At 40.4% G+C, this 20806-nt stretch overlaps 1 protein-coding gene across 1 annotated transcript in view; it reads left to right on the plus strand.

The window, feature by feature from the left end:
* LOC134340844 (sialic acid-binding Ig-like lectin 14) overlaps positions 1–20806 on the plus strand; it is a 52304-nt gene that overhangs the window by 17764 nt on the left and 13734 nt on the right. Inside the window, exons 6-7 of the mRNA XM_063038407.1 lie at positions 9191–9218; positions 16720–16763. Coding sequence (XP_062894477.1) covers positions 9191–9218; positions 16720–16763 — 72 coding nt within the window. The remainder of the gene's footprint in view (positions 1–9190; positions 9219–16719; positions 16764–20806) is intronic.

A 20806-nucleotide genomic window follows, 5' to 3' on the forward strand; every position in this document is an offset into this window, starting at 1 on the left:
TGTGCAATTTTTATTGTCGCTATTTGAAAACAAGGACAATTTACTGTGTGCAATATCACAAATTTTCAAGTACATTTTTAATGGAAATGGTGAATTTATAGCGGTGGCTTTAGGAACTAAAAATTATTAGTGCATATATAATTTCACAGTCCTCAAGCCGGTTATGTAAATAACTGAATTTGTTGAGATTGTTGAATTTTTGTCAACAATCATACTCTTTCCAAAACAGGAATGAGGACACATAGGAAATAACTGATATTGGATCCTGTGCAGTGCCATTTTTGAAATGTGGATTGTGTATGCTTATAAATTGTAGGATGGCAGTGTAATGATTACCGTAGTGCTTTATACCTCCACCTTCAAGATTGGGGTTTAAGGAGTTTGCATGTTCTGCCTGTGACTGCATAGGTTTCCTCCAGCAGCTCTGGTTTCCTTCCACATTCCAAAGATGTATGGCTTGTGGTTACTAAGTTATGCTATGGCCATGCGATATTAGTCTTGGAAGGATGGCAACACCAGTGGGCTGCCCCCAGCACGTCTTATGACCCTGTTGGTCATTGATGCAAAAGATGCATTTCACTGTATGTTTCGATGCTTCAATGTTCATGTGACAAATAAATCTAATCTTTAATCTTTATCTCTTTAAATTGCTTGACTCCAATGAGTTTCACAAGGAAGTCATCTCCTAAACTGGCCCAGCTCCATTGTATGTGTCCTACCAAAAGCGCCCCTTAGAGAAATTGTCCTATTTCATTAAATATATTTTCCCTTCCTTCCATCTCAAAAAAAATTGAGATCTGATGAAGGTTCTTGGCCTGAAATATTGACTATACTCCTTTCCATAGATGTTGCCTGACCTGCTGAGTTCCTCCAACATTTTGTGTGTGTTGCTCAAAAATATTTCTGTTCATTAACCTGAATAATCATATATTAGGAATGTTGCCAAATGTGTCAACATATCAATCTGAACATATTAAACAGTTCCATCCCCAGCCTATACTGACTAAGATTTCTAATCATAACATCAAGGTCTAATGTTTTCTTAAATTTTAGTTCGTAATGTCCAATGTTTTTATTTGATGTTCACTCTTAAATCCTTGGTTTTTGAAATAATTTCTTAATTCTTACTTAATTTATTTCTGTTCTCTGATATTTTAATGCTCTATTTAAAGCTTTTGTAGTTCCTCCTACCCCAATTTATTACTTAATCTTCCAATTGAAAGTTCATTTTCTAAACACAAGAGATTCTGCAGATGCTAGAAATCATGAGCAACACACGCAAAGTGCTGGAGGAACTCAACAGGTCAGGAAGCAAAAATAGAGCAAAATATACCGCTGATGTATTGGCTCAAGATCTTTCATCAGACTACATCAGACAGACTTTCTAACCCTTATCTGATAATATTTTATTGTTGTCTATCATTTCTAACATTAGATTTTGTGAAACCACTTTAAATAAATATAGTTGTGTGAACATGTGTTTTCCCCATCTCCCCTCCGTGGAATCCTGAAAGCACATACCACCAAGCTCAAGGACAGCTTCTATCCCACTATTGATCTATTGAATGGATCCTTATTTCAACAAGATGGATTCTTGACCTCATAATCTACCTCTTTATGATCTTGTACCTTATTGCCTACCTGTGCTGCACTTTCTCTGTAATTGTAATACACTATTCTGCATTGTGTTACCTTGTCCTACCTTAATGCACTGTTGCAATAATTTCATCCGAGTGAATGTACGAAAGACCAATTTTTTACTGTATCTCAGTACATGAGACAATAATAAACCCATCAACAATTGATTATTGTGATCAATTCATAAATGGACATATTCACGTTTTAATATATTAATGTAATTATTGTCAATTAACTGACCAAAAGCACTTTCTATTTAAATTGGTAAACTACGCTGCTGATCTCATTATGAATGCATGATTTTGGATTATGTAGTAAAAAATATGACAGTATATGTATTATTTCTGCTGATAACTTAACGGTTCTTTATCTTTATCTGTTCGAGCCATTATGCACGTATTCCTCATGCTTAGCCTTAACAAAAAAGCCTTTTCATTTGCAGATTTGCAGATTTTATTTATTCGTTTCTTGAAGAAGTTAGTTGTTTTTAAATATTTCCCTTAGAGAAAATATCCATTTCATGTGCTTAATTTTGATTGTGTTCTTATTATCAGTATGGCCACATTGCCACTTTCAAACATCTACACTATTACGTTCTTAACACTTAAAAGAACACATTTTCTTTATGTGTGCTCATCATGATTCTTACCAATGTTGATTTATACGAGGGGTGATTGATAAGTTCGTGGCCTAGGGCAGAAGGAGTCAATTTTAGAAAATCTAGCACAGTTATTTTTCCTACATTTACACACTTAGTCCAGCGGTTGTGGAGCATACGGATCCCTTTTTTAAAAAAGTTAAAGTTTGCATTAAATGAATGCAGAATATCTTTCATATAAAGATTACTATAAACCGTACTATGAAACATTTCATTTGACCATTTAATCAATTGTCAATGTTTGGAAGATATAAATGAAATTTATAGCAGATATAAATGTACCCTGGTGCATTTGCAGTAAATCGACATCCTGAACTGAGTAACAATCACAAATTGAGCAAATCCTTTGTTACACAGGGACATGCTTTTGTCCATTTCTTCAAATTTTTGAGTGACACTCCAAATGCTTGGTGCTTTATGTGATGTAATGCATTGCTCAACATTTGTCCAAAAGCTGATGAATTTAGAGCACGTAAATTTCAGTAAATTCATCATAAGGCATAAGTTTAATAAATCATTAAAAGAAGCACAAAATTAAAGAGGTACAATTGTCACTTGTACCCAGTGAAAGAAATAAATAACTTGTCCAAGAGTTGTGATCTAAACTTGAGCAAAAGTTGGGTTGTGGGCTATCTTTCTAACTGAGGTACTTTAGTTGTATTTTCTAAGAACCGAAAGGAGCCATTTCAGCCATTTTCTGCTAGATTGATAAAAGCATAGCACTGGCTCTGGAAAATAACCTTGTAGTGAGTAACAAACAACTCATTTTCAAATCAAAAACTTAAGTATCAATCAGAATCATTTATCAGTAATTATTTAAGTCAGATATCAGTGAGCTCAAAACACTTCAGGCAAGCACTTAAAAAGCCCTCATGGCATTCTCAGAATATTTCGCAGCATTTTACAATGGGTATTTTTCCCCATATATACTGTTACACTTATTCACCATGGAAATAGGACAGATAATTAGCATTTAGCAAGATAGTCAACTAAAGAATGACTGCATTATCTGATTTTGCTCATGATGATTGAATGAGGAAACTTTGGCTACAACCATTGTAAAATACCTTTCTGTTAGCTCAGTGGTACCACATAATTTTCTGTGGTTATCACAACAGGAAGATGTCATGTTGTGTAATCCACCCACCTGGCTTCTCCTGTCACCTCCTTTCCCTACCCCCGCATCTTTTTATTCTGGGATCTTCCCCTTCATTTTCAGTCCTGAAGAAGGGTCTCGGTCTGAAAGGTTGACTGTTTATTCATTTCTATAGGTGCTGAGTTCCTCCAGCATTTTGCGTGTGTTGCTTTGGATTTCCAGCATCTGCAGAATCTTTTGTATTTGTGATCATGTAATGCTTCCTGTACTTCAGCATCAGATTCAGGTTTCTTATCACTGACACGTGTAATTTTTGTGGCAGCAGTACAGTGCAAAGCTTTAAATTACTATCAATTAAAAAAAAGTAAGAAAAAGGAAGTAATTAAGTAACGCTCATGGACTATTTAGAAATCTGAGTGGAAGGGGCAGAAGCTGTTCCTAATTCTTGGTTGTGGATCTTCAGGCTGTTTCCTCCATCCTGATGGTAGAAACAAGATGAGGACATGTCCCAAATGTTGAAGGTCCTTAATGATGGATTCAGCCTCTTGAGGTACTGCCTCTTGAAGGTCTCCACGATGGTGGGGGAGGTTCTGCCCGTGATATACCCCTCTTGCAATCCTGTGCATTGGTGTTTCTGTACCAAGCTGTGATACAACCAGTCAGAATGCTCTCCACTGTATATCTTTAGTAATTTGTAAAAGTCTTCAATGATATACAAAATCTATGAGGTAAAGCCATTGGTGTGCCTTGTCCATGATTGCCTGAATGTGCTGAGCCCAGGATAGATTCTTGGAGATGTTGACACCCAGGAACTTGTAGCTGCTCATCCTTCCCAGCACTGACCCCTCAATGAGGACTGGTGTGTGTTCTTCTAACTGACCCTTACTGAGGTCCACAATCAATTTTTTGGTCTTTCTGTTGTTGAGTGAGAAGTTGTTGTTCCAACATCATTCAACCAGCTGATCTATTCAACCAGAGAGATCTCTTCTATACAATTTTTCATCATGAACTGAGATTCCACCCATAATGGTGGTGCCATCAGCAAATTTGTAGGTGGTACTTGAACTGTCCTTAGCCCCACAGTCATGAGTGTAGAGAGTAGAGCAGTGGGCTAAGCACACATCCATGAGGCAACAAAGCAGCACACACAGAATGACATTGAAGTATAAGCCATGGATATTTGGAGACTTTTTCAAAAATTCAGCAAGATGGAGAAAATGTGTCTCTGGGTAACGAAACATTTGTTGTAGCAAAACACACAAACTGCTGGAGGAACTCAGCAGGCCAGGCAGCATCTATAGAAAAAAGTACAGTTGACGCTTTGGACCGAAACCCTTCGGCAGGACTGGAGAAAAAAAAAGATGAGTAGTTTTAAAAGGTGGGGGGATGGGAGAGAGAAATGCCAGGTGATAGGTGAAACCTGGATTGGGGTGGGGTGGAATGAAGTAAAGAGCTGGGAAGTTGATTGGTGAGATGAGGTGAGATAGGGAAAAAAGGGATGGAAAATGGAGTATATACCCAAACGGAATATAAGGTGTTGTTCCACCAAGATGTTATATACCCAAACAGAATATAAGGTGTTGTTCCACCAACCTATATTTAGCTTCATCACACAAAATAATCTGCAGATGCTGGGGTCAAAGCAACACTCACAACGCGCTGGAGGAACTCAGCAGGTCGGGCAGCATCCATGGAAAAGATCGGTCGACGTTTCGGGCCGGAACCCTTCGTCAGGACTGTCATCATGACAGTGGAGGAGGCCATGGATGGGCATATCAGAATGGGAATGTGAAGTCGAATTGAAATGGTTGGCTACTGGGAAATCCTGCTTGTTCTGGCATAGATGCTCGGCAAAGCGGTCTCCTAATCTATGGCGAGTCTCACTGAGGTGCAGGGTTTCGGCCTGAAACGGCGACTGTACTTTTTTCCATAGATACTGCCTGGCCTGCTGAGTTCTTTCAGCATTTTGTGTGTGTTGCTCGGATTTCCAGCATCTGCAGATTTTCTCTTGCTTGTGGTTTGAAAACATATTTGTGCTTGTATTCAGTTCTGCACATTGCTTTACCACAAATGCATCAGGGTATATTTATATCAGATCTCTCTTATTGCTATAGGGCTGAGATTAATACTAACCAGGCCAATTTTAACTTACAATTAATAAGTAGGGCAGTATGCATAGTGTTGCTAGAGAGACTATAAAAGAACACTTGGTTTGTCTATTCCACAAATACAGGCAGTATTAAAGATTCAGTAGTAATATTTTAAAGTGCTCATGGGTGTTGTCTGGAAGCTCTGCACAGTCTTTCATCATCATTCACAGTAAAATTGTTATTGACTGAATTTTTTGGTTTGACTGGTGCGCTCTTGCAACAAATCTGGGATACAGTACATTAAAAATGGCAGAAACTAGAGTCAGAAGGCAGCTAAGCCAGTGCCGATGCTGTCAGACAGTTATCAAGATATCTTTGAGCAGAACATCCCTCCATGCTCTAGTTAACTGTAGCAGATGGTGGAAGCTTTGCCCACTCTCCAAGCCCGTTGGACTGATTGCTTCTTGATACTGTGAAGTACCCTTCAAAATTCCATAATGGAATGAGTAATCTTACATACAGTATTTGTGGCAGTGTGCTGAAAGAGAAATAATTTCATCAAATAGCCTTTTCATGTGTTAAACATACAATTATGATTCATGTCCTTATGTACCATAATTAATATCTTAAAGAGAAAAACATAGATTATTGCAGACATTGCTTGAAAATCCTATACATGGACCTTAATGCCTTCCTGATCTCATTCTGAAGTTTTCCATGATCACCAGTTCATTTGTTGTCTTCCCCTGCATAGTTTTAAACGGGACAGAATTAAAATATCCCTATGACCATGACCCTAACCCCATAGTTGGTGCCATGGGCCACAAAATATCAATGGAGGCTTGTGGACAGATTGCATTTCCTGAGGACTGGTTCTCATTTGAATTAATAACTCCTATATTCACATAAGTCCTGAATAAATCCGAACAGACTACAAAGATAATAAGTATTTTATGGTAATTAAAGTACACTTTGGAAGATTGAAACTAGCATTTGTATAATGGCATCTAAAAGTCTAAAATGTAAATATGCTTAGATGGTAAACAGGTACCTACTGATTTTTTTTTCACTTTTTGGCTTCATTTTTTTATTTTAGTAAGTCTGAATCCCAATGTTCAACCATGCTGGGTCTACATCCATGTTGGAGATTGTATTTTATAAATGTGGCAAATGGATTTCAATTTACACTGAGATAAAGCTATTGTTTTGTACCTGAATGACCTCAAATGGAGAACTTCCGATGAAGAAGAAAGTTGGGGCTTTATGTTCAGTAAAGTGTCACAATCAGGTACAGAAAGTAATCAGAAAGCTGATTGGATGCAATTTTTTTATATGCAGAGTCCAGTGGGGTAGACGTTATGCCTCAACTATATAAAGATGTGATTAGATACCAGGAGCACTCTGGAAACACTCCTAAATTCCCTTTGTGTAGTATGAGTTCTCTATAGATTCTTAACGTCCAACCAAGTCCATTTGCAAACATGCAGATAAATGCCCATGGTACATATAGAGATCAAGGTTTGACTTTTATTCAAGGATTCCGCAAGAGTTTCTCTCTGGAACTTAATATAGTTACCAGTACAATCCAGAGAGCTGTTGGTCACATGCTATAAAATTTAGTAATATTAAAACAACATGTATTGCTCATGATCAAAGACATGCACGTTACAACATTAGATGAAATGACATGCAACTTTATCAGAATGGCATCTAGACCCCTAGGTTTAAATTATAAGAGGAGATTAATCATAACAAGTATTGCGTTTACTGAAATTGTGAAGGCTTCGAATTGATTTTGGTTCTTAAGGTATGATGCAAAACTCAAAGAAGAGATTAAAAGTAACGTGTTGCTGCCACTCAAGGAGTTACACGAAGTGTATAGTTTAAACTCTTGATGCCATTCGTATTGATTGATTCATTGTTTTTTTGAAATGCTTATTTATAAAAGATGTTTCAACAAAAATTTTGATTATCTCCATAATACTTTGAATCTGTCATTATGATGGAATTGCCTTCAGGCGTGCTTTATGTAGGGCTAAGCTTCTAAAATAGTACACATTATCTATATTTTATTCACAAACTTAATATCCAGAAAATATTCCAAACCACTTCTCAGGGATGTTATCAAACGATGCTATTACAGCTCGGGGCATTCCGGAGTTTGGAGTTCAATTCCGGCGCCGTTTTGTAAGGAGTCTCTGTACGTCCTCCCCGTGGAATGCATGGGTTTTCCCAGATGCTCCAGTTTCCTCTCACATTCCAAGATATACTGAGTAGGTTAATTGTTATGTTATTCCTCTCCATGCCTTGTGGCGCATCAGGTGGCAATCTCGCCATTTCTTTATCATTTTGTCTGTTTTTTATGAGGCTGAGTTGCTGGCTCGAGCCAGCAGCAGATTCGAACCCGCGACCACTCGCCTCCAAGTCTGGCGCTGATGCCACTATACCACCGGTCAGCTCGAGTAAGTTAATTGGTCATTGTACATTGTCCTGTGATTAGGTTAGGATTAATTGGGGTTGCTGGAATAGCACGACATGATGGCCCGGTAGGCCTACACCACGCTGTATCGCTAAATGCATAAAATATGCATAAAATAAAATTTGGCACGAAGGTACATTTGGACAGACACATAAAATCAATGGCAAAGAGGTAGTTGTTATTAAATGGCTTAAGAGAGAGACACAACCACGTAGAGAGATTTAGGACGGGACATTCAGAATTGAGGGACTTAGGGTGACCTAAAGGCATGCCTGTCATTGATGAGATAATTAAACTATTCTGTCCTGTTCAAGAGGTCGGAATGGAAGAAGTGTTAAAAGAGAACTTAATTTTAGCATTGCTTATTATAGGGAGGAACAATATTTTCAGAACAGTTATGCTGGCTTCATTCAAGGTACTCGCAACTCCTAAATCTGAAGGATTTGATGATTGCATTCTCTTTTGGAATACTGATCCAGAACAGAATTTGAAGTGCTTTGACTTTAGCAGAAAGTGGAATTTTTCCGCTGGGTGCTGTAAGGGAAACCAAGTGATATTGTTTAATTATATAGAAGTATAGGAAGTGTTGCCTAACAAAATCTCGAACTGCTTTAGAACCAGTGGGGTACTTGAGAAATGTAGTCACAGGACGTGGCGGCTAACTTATTCACTACAGGATCGCCCAAACAGCAAAGTGATATAAGGACATAAAATGCAGAGGATACTCAACATGGCAGGCTGCGTCTGTGAGGAGGGAAACAGAGATAAGTGATTTTTCACCAAAAAGCAGCAAAGTGATAATGGCCAGTTAGTTTATATTTGAATATGCTGAATGAAGAATAAACACGGTCAAGAGACCAAGGATACCTTTCCTTCTACATAAAAGAATGGTAAGTCCATATAAGTCAATAAAAACAAGGGCCTAATGTAATGCCTCATCTGAAAGAAGGCACCTCATAGAGTTGTGCACGGTTTTAGCATTGCACTAAAATGTCTGCCTACCCTTCTGTGCAAAGGTTTCTGGAAAGTGCTGCAAACCCACAATCTTCTGATTCAGAGTATTACAAACCATGCCATGCTGATGCTCTCTGCTGAGGGAGCAAACAATGTCTATTGATGGTATGTCAGGAATGAATGGTCTAATAGTTATAACTGTTAAGATATGTATCGAAATCTGAGTTTGCTGGAAATTAAGAGATTCTAAATTATATGTATGTTTCTTTCTCCAGATCCAGTAAATGTATCGGCTGAGCTGAGGTATGAATTATTATTTAATGTGGTCATTGTATTTTTACACAACATATTTCATGCTGACTGAAATTTTAACATGAGATGAAAATATATTAGAAAAGTACATTTTGACTAATATATTTGTAATGTGTATCCAATTTGATTAATGCATTTCACATCCACCAAATCTCTCAAATGCTAATTTATGTCTTTTCCGAGATCTAAAATTCTAATTGTAACTGAGGAGTTGATCCTAATCATTGTGTCTGAGAATTACTGCAAAACTTCCTGAAACTGGTGTCAGCGTATTTCTGAGGTAAATAAAAGCTCATTTATAACAAATTGAGCTCTGAGAAAAAAAAACCTCAAACTTGAACCACATACATTCTCCAAGTAGGATGCACAAAAGAGACGTCAAATATGTATGCACATTATTGAGAAAAAGTATGAATACACGCCATCCCTGGGTAATGAACGTGGTCCGTTTCTATAGAAGTCCTTAAGTCGATTTGTCCATTAGTCAGAAAATATACAAAAATCACTTGATATGGTAACTACCTCCGCAGTATTGTAACGTATTGCATAAAGTCATGTAACACTGACAAAGAAAGAACAATTTCTAAAAGAAGATAGAGTTGGAGTGTAGTAGTCAGTGAGATTTAGTTTCTAAAACTAAGCTTATTTTCAGCCAATTAAAATTATTGATGAAAAAAATACTGTAGTTAAAAGCTTTGGGTGATTCTATAACTTCAGAGCTGCTATCTTCATTTCTTATTGTAAAAATTAAACAGAAGAGCTAGAGAATTATATGGATTCTTGAATTGAAATATCATCATGTTATTAACATGTACTGACAAATTGCAAAGGGCATATAAGCAGAATAGAAGGTCCTGCTGCGTTAATCCTTTGATATTTTGTAGCCTCGTTCAATAAAAATCCAGTAACAAAGTCACATAATTACTAGCAGATCATTTTTCATTCAAATCACACTTTCAGAATAGCTGATATAATTAATGACATTTTCAAGTGTACCAACAAACACAATTGGATTGCATAAATATATATAACTTGGCATAGTGTTAACAATGTGGTTATTACCACCGTTGTTTAACCAATCTTCTTTCATCTTGAGCAACACACACACAATGTTGGAGGAACTCAGCACGCCAGGCAGCATCTATGATAATGAATAAACAGTCAACACTTTGGGCCGGGATCCTCCTTCAGGACTGGAAAGGAAGGGGAAAAGACACCCAAATAAAAAAGTGGGGGGAGGGGAAGGTGGACAAGCTAGAAGGTGATAAGTGAAACCCTGTGGGTGGGGAAAAGTCAAGGGGCAAATCATCTTGGCCTTGATCTAAGTTATCATGCTCTCTTTCTTTACCAACCCTGACAAAAGTTACAGCATGTTCCTGTCTGTAGAGAGTTCAACAGCTAACCATTGAGAATGGATTTATACATCTCACAGCTTCATGTTCATAAATTTGCTTTATGTTAGTAACTTTCTTCCAGTTTGTTGCATTGCCTGAATTAGGAGAGGAACCCTTGTTTTGTTAATCTCAGTTTATCTAACTTTTAAACTTATATTCTACAACAATAACAAAAATAATGTTTGCAGATTACCTAGAGTATCAGCTTAGTAAGTGTAATTGCAGGCAAATTAATAGATACTGAAAATATTCAGCTGGTCAGGCGGCATCTGTGGAGTCAATTTTCCAGATTGATATTCTTTTACTAGTTTCCCTGAGTTTTTCCAGCACTTTTGGTTTTATTTCAGATTTCCACAACCTACAGATTTTTTAAAATATATCTTTTAGGCTTAAGATAGGATTTGAGATATTTGGGAGAGGATTCCTTCCAAATTGACACACAAAAAGTTTGGCTGGGGAAACTTGCCATTCAGCAGGGATAATCTTCATGACTTCTCATTACAATACGTTCAGTGATCAGATGGGCACATTATTCCAACTGGCAAAATTCCCAGCAGTGCTGAGAAATGTAAATGACAGTCAGATAGTCTTGTGGGCTCCAGAAATAACCCCAGCATGTTTGAGAACAGAAAGATGCTGACAAGGCTGCAGTTGTCCAATGGTAAGTGTGTTGTCCAGCAAGAAAACTCCAACAAAGTAACAAAGCTTTCCTTTAGTGAGCTTTATGCCATCTCCATGGTTACCAATTTAAGAATTGTTGTTTGGACCAGAGGGAGGGTTGCTGCTGTGCATTCCTGGAAGGGGAAAAAGAACATCAACATGTTTGCTTCATATTTTAACACTTTAACATGAATGGACCTTCAGAAGATGAAAAAGGATGAGGAAAAGAAGCTCAAGGAGGAGAAAGTGGCGGCACATTTGTGTAGCAGTTAGTGGAATACCTTACAGCACCAGCAATCAGTGTTCAATTCCACCACTGTCTGTAAGGAGTTTGCACGTTCTCCCCGTGACTGTGTGGGTTTCCTCCGGGTGCTTCAGTTTTCTCCCACAGTCCAAAGACTTATGGGGTTAGTGAGTTGTAGGCATGCTATGTTGGTACTGGAAGCACAGTGTCATTTGCGGGCTGCTCCCAGCACATCCTTGAACTGTCTTGGTTGCTGATGCGAAAAAACGTATTTCACTGTATGTTTTGATGTGTTTGATGTACATGTACATAAAGCTAATCTTCATAGAGGATTTATAAAAAGGTTTCCTTGGAAATTGCAACCCCTGGACTGTCGAAATGCTGCATTGGGACTGAAAGGGAACCGAAGAATTGCCAGTGTGGAGGTTGAAGCTCTTTGATGATACATTAAGCCAGATGGGGAGAGAATGTTGGGTAGATGGAACCAGGTGGGGAGGGATGAACAAATGGAGAAGAAAACTAGGTGGAGAGGTGGAGCGCTGTGTGTGGGAAGAGCATATCAGGGGTGTAAGTTACCTGAGACTGGAAAATGCATTATTCGTGCCGTAGATTGTAAACTACACAAGCAGAACATAGAACTAGATCGTAGAGCCACAAGAAATGGCAGATGCTAGAATCTGGAGCAACAAACAATCTGCTGGAGGATCTCAGCAGATTGAGCAGAATCTGGGAGGGAGGGTGGAGGGGAAGAAATTGTTGACATTTCGGATCAAGATCCGACATCAGGACCTGATCATTTCTTCCAGCAGATTGTTTTTTGCAGTAGATCATAGAACTTCAGTGCGTCATTTGACTAACAAGAGTCTTGAAATGGTGTCACTATCTGATCATTGCAAGAGAAGCATTATAGGAATCAGTAACGTTAGCCAGATGACATGCATTTAAGGTGAGAGGAAGTCCGATCAGAGGAGATGTGCGGGGCAAGTTTTGATACAGAGTGGTAAGGGTGAGAACAGGTGAGAAGACAGCTGAAATGTCTCAACCCAAGCAAGGCTGCAGGACCGGATGGTGTCAGTACCAGGGTGCTCAAAGCCTGTGCCCCTCAGCTATATGGAGTACTTCGCCATGCATTCAACATGAGCCTGAGGCTCCAGAGGGTTCCTATGCTATGGAGGACGTCCTGCCTCATCCCTGTGCCGAAGACGCCACGCCCCAGCGGCCTCAATGACTACAGACTGATGGCATTGACCTCCCACATCATGAAGACCCTGGAGAGACTTGTTTTGGAGCTGCTCCGGCCTATAGTCAGGCCACACTTAGATCCCCTCCAGTTCGCCTACCAGCCTCGACTAGGAGTTGAGGATGCCATCGTCTACCTGCTGAACCGTGTCTACGCCCACCTGGACAAGCCAGTGAGCACTGTGAGGGTCATGTTTTTTGACTTCTCCAGTGCGTTCAACACCATCCGCCCTGCTCTGCTGGGGGAGAAGCTGACAGCGATGCAGGTGGATGCTTCCCTGGTATCATGAATTCTCGATTACCTGACTGGCAGACCACAGTACGTGTGCTTGCAACACTGTGTGTCCGACAGAGTGATCAGCAGCACTGGGGCTCCACAGGGGACTGTCTTGTCTCCCTTTCTCTTCACCATTTACACCTCGGACTTCAACTACTGCACAGAGTCTTGTCATCTTCAGAAGTTTTCGGATGACTCTGCCATAGTTGGAGGCATCAGCAAGGGAGATGAGGTTGAGTACAGGGCTACGGTAGGAAACTTTGTCACATGGTGTGAGCAGAATTATCTGCAGCTTAATGTGAAAAAGACTAAGGAGCTGGTGGTAGACCTGAGGAGAGCTAAGGTACCGGTGACCCCTGTTTCCATGCAGGGGGTCAGTGTGGACATGGTGGAGGATTACAAATATCTGGGGATACGAATTGACAATAAACCGGACTGGTCTAAGAACACTGAGGCTGTCTACAAGAAGGGTCAGAGCCGTCTCTATTTCCTGAGGAGACTGAGGTCCTTTAACATCTGTCGGACAATGCTGAGGATGTTCTACGAGTCTGTGGTGGCCAGTGCTATCATGCTTGCTGTTGTGTGCTGGGGCAGCAGGCTGAGGGTAGCAGACACCAACAGAATCAACAAACTCATTCGTAAGGCCAGTGATGTTGTAGGGATGGAACTGGACTCTCTCACGGTGGTGTCTGAAAAGAGGATGCTGTCTAAGTTGCATGCCATCTTGGTCAATGTCTCCCATCCACTACATAATGTACTGGGTGGGCACAGGAGTACATTCAGCCAGAGACTCATTCCACCGAGATGCAGCACAGAGCATCATAGGAAGTCATTCCTGCCTGTGGCCATCAAACTTTACAACTCCTCCCTTGGAGGGTCAGACACCCTGAGCCGATAGGCTGGTCCTGGACTTATTTCATAATTTACTGGCATAATTTACATATTACTATTTAACTATTTATAGTTCTATTACTATTTATTATTTATGGGGCAACTGTAACGAAAACCAATTTCCCCCGGGATCAGTAAAGTATGACTATGACTATGACTATGTAAGTGCCTGGAATCTGCTGCCTAGCATACTGGTGAAGGTAAATATGATAGAGGCATTAAAGAAGCTCTTGGATAGGCATGTGATTGTGCAGAATATGGAAGGATATGAGCACAAGAGATTCTGTAGGTGCTGAAAATCTAGAGTAACACACAGGAAATGCCAGAGGAACGATGGAGAGGAATAAAAAGTCAATGTGTGTATAGTCAGAGGCTTTTGCTCCAGGGCTGAAATGGCTAACACGAGAGGGCACAGTTTTAAGGTGCTTGGAAGTAGGTACAGAGGGAATGTCAGGGGTAAGTTTTTTTTACGCAGAGAGTGGTGAGTGCATGGAATGGGCTGCCGGCGACAGTGGTGGAGGCAGATACGATAAGTTCTTTTAAGAGACTCCTGGAGCTTAGAAAAATAGAGGACTATGGGTAACCCTAGGTAATTTCTAAAGTAAGTACATGTTCGGCACAGCACCGTGGGCCAAAGGGCCTGTGTTGTGCTGTAGGGTTTCTATATTTCTATGTTTCTATGTTTTGGGGTGAAACCCTTCATCAGGACTGGAAAGGCTTCTTCCGATAAGGATCTCAGCCTGAAATGTTGACTCTTTATTTCTCTCTATGGAAGGATATGGACATTGTGCAGGCAGAAGAGATTAGCAGAGATGGACATTTCATTACTAATTTAATTAGTCTGGCAAAACATTGAGTGCCGAAGGGTCTGTTCCCATACTGTACTGTTCTATGTTCTGTGTTTGTGTTCTAACTCCAAACTCGGCAACATCAATGCATCTTACTCCACCAAGCCTCCTGTAACAGAACACCATGAAGCCATTACCATCACCAGCTTCGTGTGCACAGTATCCCAGAACGTTTGCTGTACCTTCACTATTTTCCATATGCAGCACTGCATAATTTCCCTTAAGTGATCAGCAGCTTTCTTGCATCTTTATAAACTTTAATCCCTGGGCATATAGTTCTTTTGCACCAGAGCACAAAAAAATTAGGATGCACCTTGATGTGGAATTCCAGATCACCACCAGTACTTTTGATTGCATTAATTAATGATGGCAATAAATTGTGCCTTGTGAAATTTCTGTTGAACTAACAGTAACATTAACATCCAGTCAGCTCACCAGCTATTTGTATCTTTTTCATTACTGATTTTAAGAGTGCTGATTTGCTAAAATTATGGAATGCAACTCCTTTGTTAAAGGAAAATATTTATGTTCAATTCGCATAGGATAAAATATTGTGGCAAGCATTCGGTCCATGATGACAGACGAGAAAAGCTCGTTTAACTCAACAGACTTTTTTATTGTGATAAGCACAAATACAGACCAGGTGCTGTGACCCAGGGAGAGAACCCATTCAGTCACATACAGACGGGGGAGAGGACTATTAGATTAGATTAGATTATGAGTACACTCAGTCCTCATTTACTGAAATGTATGCATTAAAAGATGATACAATGTTCCTCCAGAATGATATCACAGAAACACAGGACAAACCAAGACTAAAACTGACAAAACCCCATAATTATAACATATAGTTACAACAGTGCAAAGCAATACCATAATTTGATAAAGAACAGACCATGGGCACAGTAAAAAAGTCTCAAAATCCCGATAGCCCCATCATCTCACGCAGACGGTAGAAGGGAGAAACTCTCCCTGCCATGAACCTCCAAGCGCTGCAAACTTGCCGATGCAGCACCCTGGAAGCACCCAACCACAGCGGACTCTGAGTCCATCCGAAAACTTCGAGCCTCCGACCAGCCCTCCGACACCGAGCACTGAGCACCATCTTCTGCCGAGCGCTTCGACCCCACCCCGGCCGCCGAGCAACAAGCAAAGCCGAGGACTCGGGGCCTTCCCCTCCGGAGATTCTGGATCACACAGTAGCAGCAGCAGCGAAGCAGGCATTTCAGAAGTTTCAGCAGATGTTCCTCCGTGCTCTCACGTCTGTCTCCATCAAATCAGGATTGTGCACGGCACCCTACTTGACAGATAACAGACATCACCACCGGAGTGGTCGCTGTGAGCTGCGTCGTGCGGCCATCTTCTCCTCCCGCCTTTGTTACACACCCTGGATGGGTGACCCACAAACACGCAAGTGAATAACTGTATAACCCAAGCTAAAATGTAATAATAAATGAACCTGAACATCCCACGAAAGCATTGTAAAACAAAATCAATAAATATCACTGGCAACTGGGAATGCTGGGGCGGGCTGTCGACCTTGCCCCCCGCGCCCCCACCCGGAGTGCCACAATATTATTCTTCAATAGCTGTTGGTTTTACAGCATTTACAAGTTCAGAAGGTGAATGATATAATCATAACAAGCACTATCAATTTAATTGAATACTTATTTCAAAGGATTGTTTGAATGGCTCTGTGTGGAATGGAAATTTGGATAGATAATTGTTCTACACATCGTAATATTGGGAGATAAGTTAATACAAGGCATAAAGCATACAGAGTTTTAGTGTACTATTATGTAAGTCATTAAATAGTACTTAAGATAGTGACTGTTTCCGTCCATTATCATGAATGAAGAATGAAGTGAGGCTGATAATGTTTTCTTCTGAAATACTTTGTACTTTGTATTGATTTTGTTTTATTTCTATCGGCTCAAAGTTCAAGAACCATGGACTGGAGTGCAAGTTGCAGCCATGAGATAGGTAAGTCAATCGTATGCTACCACTATTTAGGTGTTTCTGTAGAACTTTGAAAATGCCACGTTGTAGGACATTAACATTCATGTACTCTAGCTACGGCCAGATGTTTGTGCTTGGTGGACCAGTTTTAATTCCAAGCTGAAGATTGTCATGGGAAACTGCTGCTGGCATGTCATGACCAGAAAGTGCTGGCACATGTTAGGCACGCAGTGGTATCAGATAGAGTGCACCACCTATTTGTGCAAAGTTCGACTTTACCTATGAGATCCATAAGAGCACTGAATTAGATATTAATGAATCAGTTTATTGGCACTACCAAAGGATTTAACTGTATATGAATCGTTATCCAAAAGTCTAAGGCATCCAATATCCCCCAGGTAGATGCCTTTTTTAATTTTCCATCATACCAATTTCTCCTGACCTCTGTGCCCACCTCTTCTGCCAATGTCTTCAAAAACCATCGCATCCTAATCATTAGCCCAGAAACTTTTCCCCCGCCACATCCCAGTGCCACCCCTGCACTATCCAACTAAATCAACAGCATGATATATTGGCATATAATCTGTACAATACAAGAATAAGTTTAAAAGATACTCATGGTAGGTGCAGAATTATTGAGAGAGAGTGGGTGACTGTGGACATATAGTCAGTCTTGCATTCCAGTATAGTGGCTTTCCACAGACTTTTCTGTACTTGTGACAGGATTTATTTCTCTGATTGATCAATAACATTGTATCAGGCAAGTGCAGTTGTTAAAAGGGAAATCATGTGAATTGAATTGCCTTTATTTCTTACATCCTTCACAAACATGAGTAAAAATCTTTACGTTATGTTTTTGTCTAAATGTGCAATGTACAATCATTGTAATTTATAATAAATAGAACAGTCAATGTAATATAGAGTACACTCAAATCAGTGTGAGTTCATCAGTCTGATGGCCTGTGGAAGAAGCTGTCCCCAAGCCTGTTGGTCCTGGCTTTTATGCTGCGGTACCGTTTCCCGGATAGTAGCAGCTGGAGCAGTTTGTGGTTGGGGTGACTCGGGTCCCCAATGATCCCTTGGGCCCTTTTTACACACTTGTCTATGTAAATGTCCTGAATAGTGGGAAGTTCACAACTACAGATGCACTGGGCTGTCCGCACCACTCTCTGCGGCGTCCTGCAATTGAGGGAAGTACAGTACCCATTCCAGGCAGTGACGCAGCCAGTCAGGATGCTCTCAATTGTGCCCCTGTAGAAAGTTCTTAGGATTTAGGGGCCCATACCAAACTTCTTCAACCGTCTGAGGTGAAAGAGGCGCTGTTGTGCTTTTTTCACCACACAGCTGGTATGTACAAACCACGTGAGATCCTTGGTGATGTGGATGCCAAGGATCTGTTCACCCTCTCAACCCCAGATCCATTGATGTCAATAGGGGTTGGCCTGTCTCCATTCCTCCTGTAGTCCACAACCAGCTACTTTGTTTTTGCGACATTGAGGGAAAGGTTGTTTTCTTGACACCACTGTGTCAGGGTGATGACTTCTCTCTAGGCTGCCTTGTTATTATTTGAGATAAGGCCAATCACTGTAGTATCATCAGCAAATTTAATTAGCAGATTGGAGCTGTGGGTGGTGACATAGTCATGGGTATACAGAGAGTAAAGGAGGGGGCTTAGGACACAGCCCTGAGGGGCACCTGTGTTGAGAGTCTGAGGGACAGAGGTGAGGGAGCCCATTCTTACCACCTGCCGGCGATCTGAGTCCAGTTGAATGTGATTTTTGTCATGCTCTTCACCTGCTATCAAAAGCTTGCAACCGTCTTGATGTTGTGAAAAGAGGTGGTCTTTGATTATCTTCAACCAAGTTGCAACTAGATATTCAAAAACTCGCTAATTTGCATCAGAATCAGACAGAATTAATATCACCGGCATATGTCATGAAATTGGTTGTTGTGTGGTGGCAGTACAATACATAAAAATAAAAGAACTGTAAATTATACTAAGTATATATACAGTGTGTGTGTATGTATATATATCTACATATATTTCTTTAAAAATGTTAAATTAAATAAATAGTGCAAAAAGAGAGAAAAAATAGTAGTGAGGTAGTGTACATGGGCTCAGTGTCCATTCAGAAATCGATGGCAGGGGGGCAGAAGTTATTCCTGAATTGTTGAGTATGTGCCTTCAGGCTCCTGTACCTCCTCCCTATTAGTAGCAATGAGAGGATGTACATCCTAGGTGATGGGGGTTCGCCTTTTTTGAGGCATCATTCCTTGAAGATGTCCTGGATGCTGGGGAGGCTGGTGCCCATGATGGAGCTGACTGAGTTCATAGCGTTCTGCAGCTTATTCTGATCCTGTGCAGTGGCCATGCTATACCAGACAGTGATGAAGACAGTCAGAATGTTCTCCGTGGTATATTTGGTGAAATTTGCCAGTTTCTTTTGTGACATACCAAACCTCCTCAAAGTCCTAATGAAATATAGCCACTTTTGTACCTGCATCGATGTGCTGGGTCCAGGGTAGATCCTCAATGATGTTGACACCCAGAAACTTGAAATTGCTCCCTCTTTCCACTTCTGATCCCTGTATTAGGACTGGTATGTCTTCCCTTGTCTTACCTTTCTGAAGTCTATAATAATTCAGTTGTCTTACTGATGTTACGTGCAAGGTTGTTGCTGTGACACCACTCAACCGGCTGATCTATCTTGCCTTATTGTCACCATCTGAAACTCTGTCAACAATAGTTGTTATATCAGCAAATTTGTAGGTGGCATCTGAGCTGTGCCTAGTCACACAGTCACGGGTGTAGAAAGGATAGGGCAGTGGGCTAAGCATGCATCCCTGAGGTGCACCAGTGTTGGTTATCAGGAAGATGGAGATGTTATTTATGTTCTGCACAGACTGTGGTCTCCCGGTGAGGAAGTCAAAGTTCCAGTTGCAGAGGGAGGTACAGAGACCCAGGTTTTGGAGCTTTTTGATCAGGACTACAGAAATAATTGTGTTAAACACTGAGTTGTAGGCAATGAACAGCAGCCTGACATGAGTATAAGTATTGTCCAGGTGATTCAAGGCCGTGTGGAGAGCCAACGAGAACATATCCACTGTAGACCTATTATGGTAAGGATCAATTCCAAAGATCTCACTAAGTACCCAAAGTAACAAAATTAACTGCTTTTTCGTTGCTGATTGGAAGAATATTATATAATAAATAGAGTGCTTTGGAACAGTTTTATATTTCATATACATCTGTAACATTACTGTATATTTAACATATAATGCATATAACCTGTTAAAACAAATATTGACTATATATTAGAATAATTAGTACAGTTGAGCAAAAAAATAACTTGAGCAACTAATGGAGACAATGGGGGTCAAAGTCCACAGAGGTAAATGAAAGACACAAGTGGACCATGAGCAGAGAAAGTTTGAGAACCACTGGTGCAGTGTAACAGCTAGTCATGGCTAAAGGGGTGCTGAATGTTCTTCAGGAAAATTGGACTCTCCACAGTTCATCATGTTGAAACTTCAGTCCGGAATGCTGTGTATCACTTCAAAGATTACATGTCCAGAGCATCTGTGTTTTTGCAGAGTGGAATGCTTCAGGTGGGTGTTTGCCCTGACACATTAACTTTCCCTCCCCATAGATGCCACCTGGCTCACTGACTGTTTACACCTTTTTCTGTTTTATACCATTACCTCAGTGATTAAAATCAGCCTACATCCCTTAAAGGGAAGATGTGCTGTAAGTGGAGCCAGTGATGGAAATTATTCTGATGGCCACTGCAGTTTATTGAAAGAAATTGCAGGAAAAGGATGAAGGCAAAGAACAGATTGATCAGGACAATACTGAATGCCTTGGTTGACAAAGTGATGAAAACATATTGGGACCTCTGTCATTTGGAGGTGAGGGGATCTTCCAATCACACAGTAATGTGGCAGTAATCTTGGAGGGAAGCAATATGGATGTGATTGGAAGGAGTTAGGCTCCAAGGGCCTGAATGCAGTACATTGTAGAAAATTCTTTGAACTCATATGTTCGACCAAGGTCAGTTGAAATCATC

Source organism: Mobula hypostoma, chromosome X2 (genome assembly GCF_963921235.1).
Source record: "Mobula hypostoma chromosome X2, sMobHyp1.1, whole genome shotgun sequence".
Lineage (NCBI taxonomy): Eukaryota > Metazoa > Chordata > Chondrichthyes > Myliobatiformes > Myliobatidae > Mobula > Mobula hypostoma.